The 19,918-nt window shown below is 33.7% G+C and overlaps 2 protein-coding genes across 2 annotated transcripts in view; both read right to left on the reverse strand.

The window, feature by feature from the left end:
• Positions 1-1,292: 1,292 nt before the first annotated feature.
• On the reverse strand, positions 1,293-12,463 carry LOAG_03184 (hypothetical protein; the record flags this gene model as incomplete). Its single annotated transcript, XM_020446251.1, has 25 exons — positions 1,293-2,088; positions 2,174-2,415; positions 2,808-2,894; positions 3,028-3,102; positions 3,588-3,671; positions 3,822-3,839; positions 4,021-4,062; positions 4,243-4,362; positions 4,975-5,182; positions 5,649-5,756; positions 6,015-6,155; positions 6,368-6,427; positions 6,574-6,628; positions 6,749-6,827; positions 6,989-7,136; positions 7,862-8,094; positions 8,306-8,674; positions 9,325-9,460; positions 9,774-9,904; positions 10,389-10,521; positions 10,735-11,033; positions 11,315-11,464; positions 11,551-11,664; positions 11,827-11,910; positions 12,323-12,463. The coding sequence occupies 25 exons, from the start codon at positions 12,461-12,463 to the stop codon at positions 1,293-1,295; spliced, it is 4,053 nt and encodes a 1,350-aa protein (XP_020303386.1).
• A 3,923-nt stretch (positions 12,464-16,386) lies between these two features.
• The window catches only part of LOAG_18351 (CBR-PAN-1 protein), a gene marked incomplete at its 5' end in the record, with an annotated part of 5,618 nt that continues 2,086 nt past the window's right edge, over positions 16,387-19,918 (reverse strand). The window contains 8 exons of the mRNA XM_020451012.1: positions 16,387-16,743; positions 16,923-17,153; positions 17,440-17,569; positions 17,869-18,011; positions 18,221-18,354; positions 18,618-18,813; positions 19,134-19,249; positions 19,577-19,718. Of these exons, the coding sequence (XP_020305247.1) occupies positions 16,445-16,743; positions 16,923-17,153; positions 17,440-17,569; positions 17,869-18,011; positions 18,221-18,354; positions 18,618-18,813; positions 19,134-19,249; positions 19,577-19,718 (1,391 nt within the window). The 3' untranslated portion in view covers positions 16,387-16,444. The remainder of the gene's footprint in view (positions 16,744-16,922; positions 17,154-17,439; positions 17,570-17,868; positions 18,012-18,220; positions 18,355-18,617; positions 18,814-19,133; positions 19,250-19,576; positions 19,719-19,918) is intronic.

Here is a 19,918-nt window from a genome sequence, read left to right on the forward strand (position 1 = left end):
TTAAATCAACCTATCCAAAAGTTCAGACGTCAGCCTGCTACCTATTCATTTCATGCGAAAATATAATGCCAAGTTAGATTTTAAACCAGAATTCATCGAATATGCAAATTTGGGGTTTTTCAGAACTGATGATGCTTAACAGGTACGAAAAATAAACTTACAATACTGATGAAATTGAAGAAAACCTCATATTAAGGATGAAAGATACTAATTGATTAATCGACTTTTTTAGCAATGATTTTACACTTTTCGTTTTAATATAATTGTAAAAAGTGCATATGAAATGAGAGGTGGAACATTCACAATCAACCATAAATCCACGCAACAATTGGCATGCTACAGATCAAAAACAATATTGCCTTCCACTTTTAACCATACTGTTTGAAATCCTTTGATCATGACCGCCTTGCTCAACAAGAAAAAGTATTCAATTACTAAGAAAACAAATAAGGTGCGCTCCTAAGAATTTTATCAACCGTGAATTCGTGAACAATAACTAGGTTTTATACTTTATTTTTACTCGAATCTGCCAATGATTTAGTGTCATCCTACTGGAATTGAGGCAAGACTGCAATTGTAAAAATACTGAATGTGAGAATTCCACACTAAGATGATTTTAGAACATTTAGTCTTTCAGACATCATCGGATATTTTAACAGTATGGTTGAAAATTACAATTATTTATCAATCTATTAAGAATGCTCCCATATAAATTACAGCTCCACAAGTATACATAAGCCTTGTCCTTACTTCACGACATATATTTTAATTGTGAGTCGGAAAAGAGGATATTTCTTAAAATCCAAGAGTACTGATCTACTACACCCTCAATTTTGATGGGATTAGCGCTTATAAGAAGTTATCAATCGAATCAACTTGATTACAGAATGAATCAGCTTCATTATATAAATACTATTCTGTTTCTATTCAGAGCAATTTTCAGAACTTCTTTTACAATATTTTGAAATGGTTGAAAGTTTAGCAAAATTAAAAGATGCATAAGCATATAATTAAACTAGTAATTACTCTTCTAACTTCCAATACCTCTGTGAAAAGAAGAAACAAAACAAAAAAGTAAAGATGAAAAAAGTACTTCTTAAAAACCAGGTTTTTCATATGTCGAAATCAATCTCAGTTAGTTCGATTTCCAGTGAGGAACACCATTATCCCTGCATTTAATTCAAAAATGAAAACCGGGTGAGGAAACTAAATTATTGAAAGATTTTATGATCCAAAAGAAAGCACATATTTTATAAAAAAACCAACAATAAGCAGATTTATAGAGAAAATACTTATCGCCAGTTACTGTACATTTGATGATCCTGTGTAGCATTCACTTGTTGCTGCTGTTGTTCACCATACAGCTGTTTTTGCCGTTGTTTTTGCTGCTGTTGCAACAAAAACTGCTGCTGTTGATAACTGTCTGATGATTCATGGGTCATGAGTTGCTGTTGCCGAGTAGGCGGTTGTGATAAGGGTGAAAAAGCTGAGGAACAACCCGCTGAAGATACAGAATGTTGCGGGTATATAACCTTTTGAGATGAAAGCACACTGTTGTAAGCTCGTGAAGCATTGTGAGGAATACTGCAAGTCGGAAGGGAAGCCTTTTGGATGTTCGTGGTAGTGCAGTAAGTAGAAGATGGATAACTGTACGGATGTTGTATGGGACCATGTTGATGTTGATTTTCTTGTTGTTGAGAAACTTGAGAAGCATGACGAATCGTTGGCGTATGTTGGGATTGGAGATTCTTGGAAGAGATATGACGCTGTTGAGCCGAATAAGGGAAAAAAGCAGGTTGTTGCTGAGTCATCTGTGACGTAGTAAAAGTGCCACTTGCGTGAGTCAAAGCAGTAGAATGCGATGATGAAGTGGAATGCAACGTTAGCGGCTGATTAGGTAGCGGAGGAGAAGAAACAGAAAGTTGCTTGACACCCCAAGAAGGTTGCTCCTGTACACAGGATGATTGATAATTGCTGGCCTGAGAATCTGGGCTTGCTATAGATGTAATTTCCTGCATGGCTTGTTGGAGGGTTGTAGAGTGCTGTTGCGAAGAATTTGAATGTTTGTACGCTTCCGAAAATCTGCTCCTGGAAATATCTTTTCAAAAATTTTTGGAAGGAACTTCACTTAAGTTTCACTTATAAACTTTTCTCAAGGACAAAAATAACTCACGATGAATTAGCAGTGGTAGCACAGACAGATACACCTGTGTGAAACTTCTGGGAAGCAGTCACTGTTACCGGCGACGGTTGTTTGTATGATGATGTGAAATGCACAACGTTTGTTTGCCGGCTGCTTTGTGAACGAGTGATTCGCGGCATTGAATATGGATGTACCGGTTGCACACTCATTTTTGTGACGGGATCTTGAGGTGAGCTTTGCTCCGACAGACCATTACTGCATGATTTCATTTTCTGGAATTAATAACTCAGAAAAGTATAAACTGATGTAATCATGTACTAAAAAATTTTTAATTGCAAATTCATAACAAAAAAGAATATCCCAATTGTTAAATCGCATAAGATTCAAATTATTTATGAGCATCCCCTCTACTGATTCTCTTGCCGGAATGATAACAAAAATAACTTTCCAATTGGGAAATATAGCAAAGGGGGCCATAATGTGAAATTCGGTTTAGAAATTTCAAATTATATTTTTTGTCAAAAGATAATCGGCACTGACAGAAAAAAGAAACACTAGCTCAGAAAAAATTTTGAAATAGTATTTTCAGCAATTTAACAAGTAAAAATCTGGATTCAAGGCGGTTATTAATTCAGAAATCGTTGATTCGAAAAAGTATTTTTACCACATGCTGTTCAGTTTCGGTACTACTACATGCCTGCTCACTCTCTGAGTTGCACATCTGACTTCCATTCCTCTGATCTACATTCACCTAAAATACGTGGGTTGGGTAAGGTGCAGCAATTCATTGTTATTTGCAGAAATTAGCAAGATTTATTCAAGTTAGTGACAGTAAACTTATCAAGTTGAGGATCTGATAAACAATCATCTGTCAATCAACATACGTCTTCTTCGGTATTCATATCAACTTCAGTATCAGCGCCTAATTCCACTTCCTCAATTTCTTGCAAGTCCGAATCCTGTAAGTGATAGAAAAGTAGAGCGGAGGATAAAAAAAAGATGGTTACGACTAAGCTAAAAGTATGCACAAGAGATCCCACAATATGAAGCTGAAATTTAAACTGGAAACCTGAAAGATAATCTACTGAAGGCGGAAAAAAATTGTCTCGATAGCATTTTTACATCATGTAAATGATGTCATATCGCTAACAATGTTGACTATCGTTTGATGAATAATGAAATACTTTCAGAAGCTTAGCTTCTGTTGAGATTTTCACAGGATGTCGAAATATTAAATGAATTTCTTTTTCTGCACCTATAATGAAGAGTGGAACGCCGAGCAGGAAATTAGCAAGATGGTGAAATCTTTAAATAAGAAGTGAGTTGTTGCTAAATTACTCCCCTTTTTATATTACGATATATTATTTCAGTTTTTCTCAACAGTTTTTGTTTGGATAACAAGCTTTTTTTTTGAACCAAAAATGCCTAAATCGGAAAAAAGTACTTTTGGTCTCATAGCAAATATCACTGACTCCACAGCACCCAGCTCTTCATCTTCATCTCTACTTGCTTCCAGTCGTTCGGCTTCCTAAAAAAAAAATTTATCAGTGAAAGTAATTAAAGTGAGTTTGTAAATTAATAGATTTTCCTGAAGTGGATAACTAATTTTTTCTCTATACTTGCCTCTTGTTCCCATTTTTTTAATAGCTTCTTCATCTCGCTTTCTATTTTCAGCTACTTCACGTTCTTTCTGCTCCTGAAAAATTAATTATATGTAACAAAGAAAATGTAAATATGAAAATCATCCTTCATCATGGAATTTAAGTGGAAAATAATCTCAAAAGTTAATCTAGCTTGCTTGCTACTTCACTTCCACATCCATTGACAAGGAATTTCCATTTTTCATTCTGTTCTTTATTCAGAAATGTGGCACATACCTGTAATTTTTGCTCAATCTCCTCACAACCTTTGAGTGTTTTCTGAAATCAGAGCATGAAAATTACTCGGAAATATAATCTTCCATGCCAAAGAAAATGAAACTTTTTGACTTCTCACCCATCTTAAAACCGTAACATAAAGAACTAGTCTTCCAAAATAATTGATAACCTAAAATCTCATTCAATTTAGAATACACCTAAAACTTTGCAAAACAATCCCACCTCAGCTACTGCTTTTTCACCCAACAATTTCTCTCGTTCCTTGCTCTCTCGAACTAATATGACTTTTTGTCCAGAAGTTAATTTAGGCGTAAGAAGTACGGACGAACGACTTGAGCCAGCCTGAAAGTAACCCCACTGACTGTCAATGGCTAAAATATAAGAATTACTTGTCAAATCTTTTGCAAATCAAGGATACAAAATATCTAAAAATGACATGGTTAAGACAGAAGATGCACTTTCGCCGCAATCTACACCTCTTGGTGTGGCAAATTCCGAAAGTCGATTTATGATGATGACCCAACTTTCTCTTTTGGAAATCTTTGGACCTAAACATCTTTTCTACTATCAGCATAAAATGTGGATAATCAAAGCATTTATCAGCTCTTCTGAAAGTGTTTCAGAATAGAGATATATATTAATAATGTCCAGTCAGATTTTACACTGGCTGAACTGTACTTTTCTCAGCATTGGAAATCCCGATTTCTGAACTATTATTCCGTTCAGCAACGCCAATCTCTTCACTGTAGTTACAGAAATGACTGATACTGAGGATGAAATTAAATCAAGACGAAATTAAATCAAACGTTACGAGCTTTAAAACTAAGATAAGATCAGACTGAAGAGAAGTCAATTTATTTTACTGTTATTGCAACTATCAAATCATCGCGCGTTTCATGTAAAAAAAAATAATAATAGCTGACAATAAACTACATTATTAACAACTCAACTCACCAAAATTTCAACCTCCATTCCATTGCTGCACTTTACAGAGCAGTTTTCTTTTCTATCGACAGTATTCGATGAGCGGAAATCTGCAGCATTAGTAATTGATGCTTGTCGAAGTTCAGCGTTTGATATGTTTTTATTCGGGGAAATTTTCGCAGATGATGAATCGGTTCTTGAAGTTTTCAGTGTTTTCGATGTTACTTGAGACACTCCGCTAAAACATTAAATTATTTTGATTAATTAAAGACTAAAATCAGCGCGATACAAAACTACTGATTTAATCGAGTTCGCTAATTTGATTTTTCCTCTTGTTTTTATAAATTATCCATCGCATCACCATACTTAATATGAATGGCGATAGATGGAAAAATGATAAATCAGCATGACCATAATGACTACCTGATCACTCACATTAGTAAATTTCCGTACGATGAAACTATCATGACAAATATATATATATATATATATATATGATGTCATACAATTCACTTGGACTAAAGAAATAAGCAGCAATTACCAATAATATATTTAAAAGCATAAAATTTATTCGTTATTCTTCTTATCCAGATATTGTTAAATTTCATTATAATATAATACTGAATCTAAAATTTAATAGGATCCCAAAAGTTACTAAAAATTTTAGTTTAGCAAAACTAATTATTAGGAAATGATTAACTAACGACTGTGCTTTAGAAGCATCACTTAGTTCAATAAACGCTTTCATCTCAGGAATAAGAACTAGCTGTCGTCTTTCTGGGCATAATCGCAATATCTCCAACACCAAATCTCTGTAAGGATAAGAATAATTTTGTTAGCCATGTTTTTCCTGTTCAGTTAGGATAATACCAACTTTCCAAAATCGAAACTCGAACTCAGTTTATCTCTCATAATTTCCATAGACACTGGTATTTGTGCAGTTATACCAAACTATTAACAGTAAAGCAGTTCAGCTCCCATCTTTCATATTGTTAACTGCTACTTCATATTTCTGTTGCATATGAAGGAGGAAAAGTCTATCAGAATATCAAAACAATACTATAAATCACCTAAATTTAACATAATCCTTGAAAAGCGGCCTAACAGTGTAGTATAAATATTGCACAACTGTTGTATTAGTAATATGAGTGGGGTCACCATGCTGCTCGAGACTAGCAAATAGCAAAGTCACTTGTTTTTTTAATGCTGCCCTGCAAAGAATATTAACATTTACACAAAAAAGATAAAAACGTTAGCAAATATTTTAATTTCGTATAAAAGGAAAACCGGCAATTCAGCAATATTTGAAGTATCGAGTATGAAATAATTTGGTAAGAACCTTATATGATATCCTTAATATCGGAAGAATCCCAACTTGATGGAATAACAATAAAGGTATCATAAAAATCAACAAAAAAAATACCTCAGCGGGTCAGTCCACAGAAACCGTTTCGGTGGCGCAATTTTACCTTCTTTTTCAGTCCTAAATTATTCTTTCACAAGTTTTTTTCCGAGTTGGCAATCTCAAAAACATAAAAACAATAATAACTTCATGCTTCCCACATGCTTACAGTCACGAATGAAAGGTTTGAAACCATCTAAATCTTTCACTATATATTTTACATTTACCTCATTTTCTCCTTTACATATTCGTTCTCGGTATGAATAAGAGCTTTTTCCACCTCTGAAAATTGCATAAATAAGAGCCTTTTCCACCTCAAGAAAATCAAATTGAGAATTGCAAACCTCACTTTTCACAATGTCTGTTCTCAATTTCTGTACTCGGACCATCCATATGTCTTACCTGAAACAACTTGTGCCAGCGCATTGTTGATTTCTTTCAAAGCACGTGAAGCTTTTTCATTCTTTGGTTGTTTGAATCCCTAAAATATAATATTTTATAATAGAGGACTTGAAACATAAAGTAAAAGTCCTGCCAATTATAAACGCTGACAGCAAGGGATTAACGCCGTCCCTAATGAGTGATCATGAATAATGATAAGGATAGGTATTTGCACTTTGCATATAATTCTTGAGGACTTACCTTTATTGGACTTGAATTAGAACTGCCATTAGCAAGTGCTCGATTTGGTTTTGGTTGAGATTTTGATGGTTGCGGGTCGCTTTTGGAAACAGTAGGCTTTGATGATGCAGGACTTTTCACAGAGCTAGTTGGTGTTATGGTAGTCATCCTAGAAAAATAGATTCAAGTTTGTCGCATCTTATCCTAGAACCTCTTGACGTTGTTTAAAAAAGTGAGGATCATTTAATATTCTCATGAAAGAAATCTGTTTCGTTTGATTTTTAAAAATATTATCAGTGGAATCAGTCAAATCACTTCGATACTACAATGGACGGCTTGAAAAACAAATTAATATTAATCTAATCGATGACATTAATCTAATCGATGAATCTAATCGATGCATGAAAAGCACACCCAACCCAGCGTCATATGAAAAAACTACAGACTACCATTGCAGTATTTGCCCGACAGCATAGCACAATGACATGTTCAAGCACAGATTTGTGGAAGTCAGTGAGATCTGACATATAAGTTAGTCTTTAAAATTTTTCTTCAAATGCATTAAATCACTACATAACCTACCACAGAAAGCTAATCGATGACTTTGCAAATTAACGGCTTGAAAATAAATTATTAAGCGATGTAATGATGGATACATCATGTAGCATATAAATTTAAAGACTACAGTGAAAAATTGCCTTATGTGCAATGTAAAACAGCTGTGATCTTTCCATGAGTAAGTTTATTCAGAAGAGCTTTTGTCAAGTAAATATAAATTCAGTTTTCAAGTCAGTTCCCATCTTCCTGTCAATCTGATTAAATAAAAACTCAAGAGAATAAGCGGTAAATAAAAATTGTTAGTTCAGAAAACTACATCGAGCATACATGACTCACTTTGAAAGATTATTGAGGGTCAATTGGAACTGCGACAAAAGTTCCGACTGCTGTTTACTACTTAGAAGATGAGCATTCATTTGTGCTGTTAAACTGTCAACGAAGCGTTGCTGCTGAAGGATGGAATCACCACGAGTTTGTTGCATCATTGTTGCAAACATAGATAACAACTGAGTGTTATTTAATGTACCAGTTACAGTCGTCGTAGGTGGAGCTTTCGATGGATTGAAAGCCTATAAAACAGTAATACAGATGACCCTTTGTCCCGATAATTTTGTCAATTTAAAGTCCGAATCGCCAATAAGTTCTACACAAAGACATCAAGATAAAATTTCGTGTCAAAAAAGTAGGTTAGGCATCTAATGAAGAGCATATTGTCCAAGATTTGTTAACGCATGAGAATAGATGAACATGGATAAGAAATTCCTTGACAAAAGAACTTACTGTTTTTGAACAGGCTGAAGAATCCAAATATTTGGTTACAGATATGGATGGAAGGGTAGTATCTGATGCGGTTCCTATCTTTTCAGTGCCTTCTTTCGTTGCTGGAGTATGTTTGGTACCTGATGATCTTGCAGCATCACTGCTTGTCGTATTCTTGACTCCAATAAGCTGTTCTTTCTTTTCCAGCGTCAATGCCTCGGGAGATTTCGGTGATGAATCGGGAATAGCAGGTGATGAAGAAATTGTAATGATGGAAGAAGACGAATCATTTGAACCAAGCACTTTTTCATCGTTCATAGAGCGCGGTGCTTCTTTCGTTTCACTCATTGGTTCATCTGCATTAATGTCCGAATCCGAAGCAGCGCTGGGCTGGAAATTATTAAGAATTATTGTAACAAAGTCATATACATATATATACATAAATATAAATATATATGTATATATATGTATATACATATATGATTACCAGAATTTTAGTGGTGGATTTAGATACACCACTAGCAGGATGATTTCTTGCATCAGAAATAATTTACGAGCTAGTTATAAATATATTATATCAAGCACTTGATTGAAATACATGAATTCTACTTTTTTTAGAAAATATCTGTTTTACTCAAAGTTCAATGATAGTTTTGGGCAAAAAAAATCTCGTACGTCATAAAGTAATTAAGCACGAAACAAGACTCTGCATATACATTATGCCATACCTTATCAAATAATCGGATATGCTTATGAAGTTATGTAGCAGTAGTTCTCAACCTTTTTTGACCAGGGAGCAATTTGACTTTTTTATGTAGCAGGGTCCAAAGGATTCAGAAACAATAAAGTTTATTTTCAAGTCAACTTCAATAAAAACTTTAAATATATTAGCTTATCAAACACTGATAAGAACAGCCCGCTTGTTTTCTATTCATTGCATTGCCGTCTTCGCGGACACCTGCGGTCCGCTGATTATCGAAATACTTCTGTATAATTATTATCAGTAACTGCCAGTCTATTTCAACTCTATTTCGACTAACTTCATGACGATCCCGATGAGCTTTCATACGGATATATAACGAATTTCGCTGCACACAGACCCAGTTGGCCAATAAATCAAAAATCCGCGTCTTCTGTTGATGATTAAAATGTTCCAACGTGCACTGCTCTTCGATTCTGTAAATTAATGCGTTGCTCATGTGCCAGAGACACCGACTATAAAGAAAGATTCCATTTACAATAGATGCACATTGAAAAATAGTAAAAATTCCTTAACGATATAAGGAACTATTTCGTTTTATTCCTTAATTGCATCCTCAGTATTATATTATCTTCTGTAAATTCTACATGCCAATTAGGAAACCTAATCTGACTAATACAGCCTCCTTCTTCATAATGAATTTTGTACTGACTTCCCTTCTTTTTAACGATTACTTAAAACGATTATTGTTCATCAAACAAAACAAACTTCAATTTGATGGACCCAAACCTTATGCAAAGATCAACCAAACTCGGTGGAAGACGGATTTTTTTATTGGGTGCACCAAATTCCTTGGTTTTCTGTTTGTATGTATCGATCATAGCTCGCAGTCTATCCGACATTATTGGCATTTGTTTGTGCTGAAATGCATGAAAATAGCAGAACAAAAGTTGAAAAAAATAATAAGAAAACGCTTGGGTGAATTGATTCATTCCAACGAATTTCAAAAATTCCAATGAACGAGATGTTTCCAGTCTTGAAGATTTTTTGCGTAATTAAAGTGCGACAATGAACTCTAGTCAGTAATCTAACCTGTATTTTTGAACCGGAAGGACGCCCAGGTGAGCGCTTCGGAATAGCTACAATGGATGAAGATCCAGCTAAACCTGAACTAGAAGCCTGTGACTGTGGTACTTTCTCAGTAGGAGGTGTTACCGGTTTATCGACATCAGTGTCATGTTCAATTGGTATGCTAGTCGTTTTTTGAAAGATCTGCTAGAAGAAAACAAGTTGAAAGCAGTTAGCATGCAGAAGTCATTACTAATTACATTTTAGAAAAAATGATGCTAATAGTTATAGGAAATTGAATCTGAACAAAAAGAAAATAAATAAAATAAACCGCACTTCTTTCGTCTCCGAAATTATGCCTTCCATTCCTTCCACGGCTTCCAGTTCACCACCTGTCATGTCTTTCAAAAACCCAGCTAAATCCTCACCGGTCATTGTAACAGTTGTTCTTTTCGCCTGTGGTTTCAGCCTTAAACAATAATGAAGAATATTATTTCCTGAAGTGATAAAACTATCTGAAAATCCAAAAATCAGAATTGAAATTAATGACTCATACTGGCGCATCGACCTGTGAAATCACGACAATAACGACTAGAACAGCAGTGAAGTCAGAAATCAAAAACAACTGATCTATTAAACTAGCATATGAGTACAAAATCTGCATTGTAATCAAAATAGTTACTTCTTTTTCACACCCATAGCAGCTTTTACAGCTGGTGACTGAATTTTTGCCATTGGTGGTTGCCCTAAAAGACGTCGCTTTTTAATGTACTGTTGTGCAAGCAGACGACTGCGAGGTGCGTCCCTTGGTTTTGTCGTAGGAGCAGCACCAGCTGAAGACAATCTGACTGGTGACTGAGGATTTGATCGTCTTACAGGTTCCGTTAATGATGAACTGTTATCGGCAGATGGCTTTGCAGGTGGAAAAATGCATGTACGCTTGCTATCGCTTACTTCCTCATCGGTAGAGATTTTACGTTTCTGAAAACATAATCATTAGAATATTTTGCCAGAACTAGTTAAGAGTTTTTTTTTTTCAATGCAATAACTGAAGTTAATAATAAAAGGTGGGACAGCGCCAAATAATAATCTAGGTTTTGCAATACAAAAGACTTTCATACTCTCTATATTTAGCTATATGGGAAGTAAATATGGAGAACAGGGACAGGGATGGCATAAGGATTAGTAGAACCGCGTCACTTTTCAATAATGAATAACTTGTAATAAAGAAGTTAATCTTATCGATAAGTCCTGCATTTTACCTTTTCTACCGTTTTCTTCTTGATAACTGTATCTTCAACATCACTGTCTTCGTCGCCTTCAGCATACTTCGACTTAAATTCCAATTTTCCTTTATTAACATAAAAACCTCCGCGTGCTGTATCCAAAGCAGAAGGAACGTGTTCATCATACTGAAATAATTATCATATGATTGAAGCCATACAAGTAAGATAAAAATATCTAGGACCAATATCGAAATAAATCTTGAAAAGGTTACAGCTTCCGTGTCATCAATAAATGGATCCGTGAGATCGTAACCGGCCGTCTTGTCCATGTAATCATCAGCACAACCAAAACGAATTTTGTGGCCATGCTTGTCTCTCTTGCCACCCTGAAAACAAGCAAATAATTCATATTTTGGATAAATATCATTGTCATGATGAGACTTCCTTTTTATAGATTTCCAGGCAACTGTAAGTACCGCACACATTATGAAAATAAAGCGAAATCAATTCATTTAAGCAATCGAGATGAACGTAATAATTAAACTTACATATTTTTGTTCCAACCTTCTCACTATTTCTTCTGCTTCACGATCATGGAAACGTTCATCCTCACCGCTTGATTCATCTTCTTTCTAGAATTACACATCTATATCCATCGCAAAAACAACTATCAAAAATTTTTGAGGGATCAATACATACAAATAACCATGGCGTGCTGATGGATAGGGTTCATTGCATAAAATTAAATTGGATGCATCAATGAATGAAATTTAAGGCTGACAAAGATTTGAATATTTTAAGTAGAGAATTCCCCTTACACAGTATACCATCTACGTCCTTTTGATGGAAATTAGCCATTACTACTAACTTTCAGTGATTCTGATTTCCAAAGTTAACCCACTTAAGGGATGCTCCATTCATCACCGCCACCGTTAGAATTGCATTCAATAAAGGGTGTTCCAGAATACAGTGGCTGATCTTGTTTGGAAAATATATCATTGGGAATATACGGAATGATTTCCAAAATACAAATAAATCGATTACCAGATACTCTTTGCAAATTTTTTCGTAGTCAAATTCTGGGTATGACTTTTTGGTAGGCTTAAATAAATCCAACGTAATGATGCTGTACTTCTTCCGAACATGGTGTTGTTTTTTCTTGCTTCCGCCTAGGTTCAGATCCATACTACCTGTAACTCTTACTTAACATGTACCTTAAACATCCTATAAATAACATTTGTAGCATGCATAAATGAGTTTTGAATACCATCCTCCACTTACTTTTTGAATGAATCAAATCTAAAAGGGACCAGCATTCTTCAGGTATTCAATTTGCAATCAAAAACTACTCTCCACGAAATAAAGAAGTAGTGGTGCTTTCATAGAGTAAATGAAATCTGATTAAAATACGCAATCGAAATCTTGACATTTGTGTCGATCAAAACAGAGATTATTAGTTCAAGAATACGACTGATCTCACTGACCCCGAAATCAAAATACCTGTATTCTTCATCTTAATTCCCATCTAAATCACATCCCTATTTAACCTCTCCATCTCCTCCGTCAAAAAACTCTTAATGTCATCTGTGTGATTCCTAAAATCAAATAAATTTAGCCCCATACAATTTACCCTTTACCAACTACTATGGTCCACACAAACTTCACAATGGACAATCATAGTTACACACCAAGACCATATTCGTGTTTTGCTACGGTGATGATTAAGAATTTTCTATTATTGTATTGCTACAAATACGGGCAATATTTGGTTGGAAAATTTTAACTTGAATATACGACCGCAAGAGGTAGGGATAGATTAACATATAGATTGAACGATATATGTCGGGATGGATTAACATATAGTTCATTTTATGCATTCTTGTGATACACTATTCGTGGTTTGTGAAGCCTTTTAGATTACTGCTGTGGTTTTTTAAAATCTTTTTTTGCTTTATGAAAGATTTCAAATGGTAAAATATTTGAGGTGGAAGTTTTATCTTGAAAGAGAAAGGTAATGTGTACTACTTTCACGTTAGTTGAAGTTCCTAAAGTTCGAAAGTTTGTAAGTAAGTTGAAGTTTTTTCTTTCTTTTTTCATTCAATGATAAGAAATAAGCTAAAAAGCCAATCAATCCAACTTTCCAACTTTAAATGGTAGAATGAACTGAATATAAGCTTCTTTCAATAAGCAATAGTTCTACTTGTTTTAATACTGTTTAAATCGAATTCAACTTATTATGGAAGGAATCTAAAACTGGAAAGGATCTACTAAGACACTTTCTTTCCTCTACAAATACTCTTTTCTTGGGCTATACTAAGCGAAACGTTAAATACCCTTAGCCATTTGGACAAAATGAGATTGTCCTTGATTTTTCCCGGAGAAGAGTATGAATAAAATTAGTTTTTGATTTAGGATAATTTTCGAGATTGGAATGATTCTGCATGTTAGATTTCATCTAGCCAGCATTAGCAAATTTGTACGTAGTACTTCTTCCATTCCTTAGAAAAGCTAGTGTGGAAACATGGTAGATTTCCATAAGTTTCAGACAATGAACAGTACATTACCATGTACTGATTGAGGAGTAGCTGAAACGAATCACTTCTTGTTGTCTATGTTTTCTCGTCTCTTCAGTTTTTCATTTATCCGAAAGAACGGTGGTAGTTCCAAATATTAAAACTGTAGCATTTACCGGACAGCAAACTGGAAATACGCGCGATGGCCAGTCAAATGTTTTTGAATATTTACTTCTTGCAAAGAATGACAATTCCTTACGATTTAGAAATGCGTAACTCTCAATCATTACCCACAATCGAACTTTTCCCTGGCATTGCGACGGTTGTCTAATTGTCAAATTCGAATTAAAGTTTAAGCCACCTGAGTCCCTGTTAGATGAATGAACAGCATTTCAATATAATCAATCATTAAATTATCGTAAATTTTACTTAAATTAAAATTAAACATGAATATCATAGAAGGGAGGAAATGAATAAAAAAAAAATTCGTGGACAGGCTTACTGCTAGTAGAAATAACATGCAGAAATTGTAACCGGAAACATATAAATCGAATATAACAATATGAAAATATGGATGAATAAATTTACATAATCAAATATACTGATAAACCTCGAACGTTAGTGTCCTTGAGAAATATCATATCGCTGACTGATTACGCTGTGAGAATAACGTAAAAGATGCGCCAAATACTCAAATAATTCATTAGATTACAACAACATAGGAAGTGGCAGTTCTTGAACAAATGAAGTCTAATGAAATCATTGAAATTACAGAAGTATTTTAGTCTGAGATTGCTCGTTTAATCACAGTATCTCCAACAGTCGGATTGCATATTCACTTCTCAAGTAAGTTTCGAAACTTAATAAGGATGCATTGTTTTATAGTTGCAAAATACTGTTAATTATTCTAGAAAGGCATTTTTAAAATCTCCAAAAATTTTTCATTTTGCAAAGTCAGGTTAGCAAGCCTAGAGCGACCACTTACTTAAAATTGGAGTTCAGATGATTAATGATTATTAATTAATGATCTCAGATGACTAATGGATTTTACCCCAACTGAAGTCGAGACTCAAGTTCCCCGTCTTTAAAGTTGGGTAAGTCAAGCAATAATTTTAAAACTAATAAATGGTGAAAACTTTTTCTAAGAATGAAGGTAGAAGTGGCGCCGTGTGACAAAACATAATGTTAGATGAGAAGCAAGATGAAGTATGAGGAACACAGTAAGGTAACAACCAAAATCCATGGAAAAGGATCAAAAAGAATTCACCGGTAACGTTAAAAATGACCAGAATTTCAAAAGGATTTCATCTTATTAATCATTTCACCTGATTAATAAAGCTGTTAAAAGAAGTACTGGTCCTCTAACTTCGGTATTATTGAAATGACCAAAGTAACTGCATACCTGTAAAGAATCGCAAGTACCACTTCTTGATGGGTAATTAATTTCTTCACCTAAAAATTTTGCACTTCAACAAATGACTAAAATAAATAGACATACTATCATCCAATAGCCAATATATGCTGGCAGATGGCAGTAGGCCATTTAAATAAGTAGTAACTGAACCTCTAGTACCCAACAAGAAGTAGATTACAAGAACAACTGAGTTATTCTGAAACAAACCTTTCCAAGCTCAATATTTACAATAATATACATGGGAACTGCTCTGAGAAACAAACATATAATTTACACGAGAAGGCCAAAAATAAAACAGTGATTTGTACGAATAAGGTAATAATTTAAAATAAAAAGCCATGATGCCGTACCTGTGACCATAAACATTAAGCATTTCAAAGATGGAAGAAACCGATAGGAATTCATTAGCTGCACTTCGGTAGAATTATTATAAAAACTTGCCTATTTCTTCCTTCAAAAATTGCAATTCCAAAATTTGATATATAAATTTTGCAAATTTAAACTCTTGAAGAATTATGCTGATGCAATGAAGCACACTATGACATAACTTGTGTAATTCCTTCATAAAAATACTGCATTCTCTAATGAAAATAAAAAGAAATTGGTACCAGGACAGGATTAGAACCGGATTTCGGACCCGATACTCTGGAATAAATTACACTCAACCATGAGCAACTACACCAAGAACGAAATCATGCCTACAGTGCTTCTTTCAGAAAGAAGTAAACTGATAAATTACGAAACATTACTAACACAAGAAATAATCATATCTCTTTGAAAGTCAGTGCATCAGCATTATAATAATGAGCCATAATGGAATGCTTTATGAAGAATCAACAGCAAATGCTGTAGCGAAAAAAAAGAAAAAAAAAACTTAATATCGTGAGAAATGAAAAAGGAAAAAAAAATGAAAATATCAACAAGAACATTACCTAAAATATAACAATGGTGGTGGCATCAGTAAAGTAGATAAAAATTATGGAAGTATGTTTTTGACGTTACGAATCTCCTTTACACTATTTAAAGATTTTTGAGAACTTCTGTGAACAATTTAACAAAAAGAATTCTGTAAACATTTCCAAAAAGTTCTCTAAAAAGCTCAAACAACCAGCATAAAAATTTTAGTTCTCCAAATTGGCTTATTTTCTGCATTTTGAGGAATAATAAATCATTAATTGTAGTTTTTTTTTCCTTTTCCAATTTGCATAAGAAAAGTACCCGAATTGCAACAATTAACAACTATACATTATTGAAACGGACTCGTTTCTTTCCATTGCCATTTATACTACCATTATTATTGCTTTCAATATCACTCTTATTATTGTTAGGTACAATTAATGGACTTTTGATGCAAGTGGACAATCGCAATTTGCCATCGTTTAACAATGGTTCTTTCGGTATATTAACGGTGCTACATGCAAGCAACGGCTCTATGCCATTTTCATATGGTAATGAAGTAGTTGAACCGTTTGGTATAAGCTGTAGAAGATCTAAGGGTACTCGTCGTAATGGATATGATAGTTTTTTCATACGTCTTCCTAAAAAGAAAAAAAATGTTACGATGTTACAAATAAAAAAAAAAAAGTTATGAAAAAGAAAGAACTTACTGTTTTCGATCTACAGCAAAGCTAGTGCAATCAAAAACATCAGGCTACAATGCGAACTAAAGAATATTTCCAAAAAATTAAGAAAAAAATTTATACAAAATAGAACTTACCGTCCTCGACATACAACAAGGCTATTGCAATCAAAATGAGTAATGAAACGACGGCAAGTATACTGGCAATAACCGTTATCCAGACATTATGCTTTGCCTCATTTGTACCTTCCGCTGCGCAAACTCGCGATCCAACACATCCCATGTTACCATCAACCACGTTCCGATCGCCAATTGATAATAACCAGTCGGCTAGCCATTCTTCACCGCAAACACACTGCCAGAGATTATCTACAACACGAGAGTCCCATCTATTCGAAACGATACAAAAATGGAGTACAGAAAGTGTAAAACGGAATGGTAAGAAAGATGGATAGTGATGAGAAAGCACACCAGAAAAATCCGGAAGAAGTCAGAAATTAAAAGTCATTGTTTTCACTGTTAAAGAATCGGAGAGATCACTCAAGTCCAACGAAATTCAGAGGATAATTGCAGACAAATTAGTATTCCTTTTTTTTTTTTTTCCCATATATAGCAGCAAGATTAATGGCAAAAAGGGGAAGAAGGAACGAGATACCTGAAAAATCGACGACACTGAGTTGCTCAACATTGAGATTATCGAGTAACCGCTTGGGCAAATACACAAGACGGTTACGATTGAGGTAGAAACGTCTTAAAGGCAAACCAATAAGTGCTCTGTCATGTATCTGAAGCTTTTTCTTGTTGAAATATGAATAAAATATCTGGAGAAGTAAGAAACTGTTGCTCGAGACTACAACAACGCTACTGACAACTCTGGTAGAGAATACAACATACAGCTAGATCATTTCACATTTTACTACGCTGTGAAAGCGCATAATACTGTGAGCCTAGTTTTCAGCATCATGATTTTGGTCCCAATATGCCAACTTCAATGTTTTTACTAAGAAAAACGTATAAAACTAATAACATCACAAATATAATCACGTCAAATTCTTCAGTAAAACCAGTGGAAAAAGTTACTGACCTCTTCAATTTGATTGTTATCAAGCGCTAATAACTTCAACGAGGTCAACGTGCTGAAATCGTGTTCTCCCACGTGTACCAAATTATTGTTCGATAAATATAGTTTAGTGAGCTTTTTCAATGGTCGCAAAAAAGATATATCTGCTGTAACAAAAATAACAGTAAAAGAGAACTTTAATGCAAATTATAAACTATAGAAAAAGCCGTTTTCATCTGGCTTATCTTTATAAGAGACAAAAAGAAAAGAAAAAAAACATAAATTTATAAGAAATTTTACCATCCTGGATTTTAGGGATATTTTTTGTTAAAACACCGAACAAATAAAACATATTCAACATATTAGGAATGATTACCGGTTCCATCACTACTTGTCAATGAAGTGAGATGATTGTTTTGTAGCGAAAGTGCAGTAATTTGATGTATTGGCTCTAAAGCTCGAGCTTCAATTTTTGCAATATTATTCGCTGCTATCGAAAATGTACTGAGTCTAAAAAATAAAAAAATCTGGAGAAAACTTTTTTTCTACCTTTGCTAAACATCATTAATTATCATCGTATCCTCAAATACTAATCGCTTTTTTTTAAACAATAAGAAGCAATATCAAATGAAGAATGATGCTTCCATTTACATAAAATGTGACTTTCCGGTTATTTTCATATCAATTTCAATAAATATGCTGTATCACTACAGCAGCAGTTTAGCACTGCATTTTTAGGTATGATGCAAAGACGTCAAAACAGATTCTCCTACCTGCTGCTTTCATCTAGCGAATGCAAATCACCATTGAGTATTTCGGTGATCGAATTCCTATCTAAGCTTAACAAAGCTAGACTACGCAGATCACGCAACGTGATATTTTTCATTGATTGGATGCTATTGTTGTTAATAAATAATTTTTCCAATGATTTCAATCCACGAAGATCTACTCGCGAAATATGATTGTTTCCTATAATCAAGATATAATCGTCTTGTTTTAATGGAATAGGTAACATTAATTGGCAATCTTCTAATGGGTGAGCAAATGTAAAGTAAATTTCTGTATCTTCTTAAATCTACATTCTTTTCAATCAATCAAAATTTCTATTCGCTTTCAAACATTTCTGTATATTAAAACCTAAGTTCCCAATGATTTCTGGTAATTACACACCTTAAAGATGATATCATTTACACACCAATTTCTGACAACTCCAGTCGTTCTATTCCAAGCATTTGAAAGTTTAAATAAAAATTTATAAAAGGCAGAAACTTTATTGAAAAAGTACCCACCAAGATTTAAATATCGCAAATTCTTTAACTGTGTGAAAGCATTCCAATTAACGTACATTATATTGTTGCTTTGCAAATGTAATGTTTCTAGGTTGTTAAGACCACGGAAAGTACCACTGAAAATAAATTAGAGTGTCTGGACAACAATGTATTGTGTCGACTGGACAAAACTCTTTAAATACAGATTTCCATAGCTATGAATACTAACTGCACTTCTCATCTCTATCAGTGATGAACGCCTAACGATAAAGAAAAGAGTAAACTTCGAAAAGTTGATTTTTTATGCATCCTTTCCGTGACGTCAAACAGTCCAATGTATTCGATACATTTTTTTTTTTTTGATGGCAATCAACAGGGATACTAAGCAAACACATAATGAAATAAGAAATGAAATCCTTGCAGATTAAGCAAGTTAGCTATACTGGAAATATAATTCAACTTACACCGATATATTCGTCAACTTATTGTTCGCTAGATTCAATGTTCTTAGATTGGTTAAAAACGAAAAAGCACCATCTTCGATATTCGATATTTGATTATCACTTAAAATTAGCATGTCTAAATCTTTCAACCGATCCAATTCACCTTAAAAAGAAATTTATTAAGAGAAATGTATAAACAATAATAATAATAATAATAATAATGATTAATGATAATAATAATAATAATAATAATAATAATAATGATAATAATAATAATAATAATAATAATAATAATAATAATAATAATAATAATAATAATAATAATAATAATAATAATAATAATAATAATAATAATAATATATA

This window comes from Loa loa, assembly GCF_000183805.2.
Source record: "Loa loa unplaced genomic scaffold supercont3.270, whole genome shotgun sequence".
NCBI classification, from domain to species: Eukaryota; Metazoa; Nematoda; class Chromadorea; order Rhabditida; family Onchocercidae; genus Loa; species Loa loa.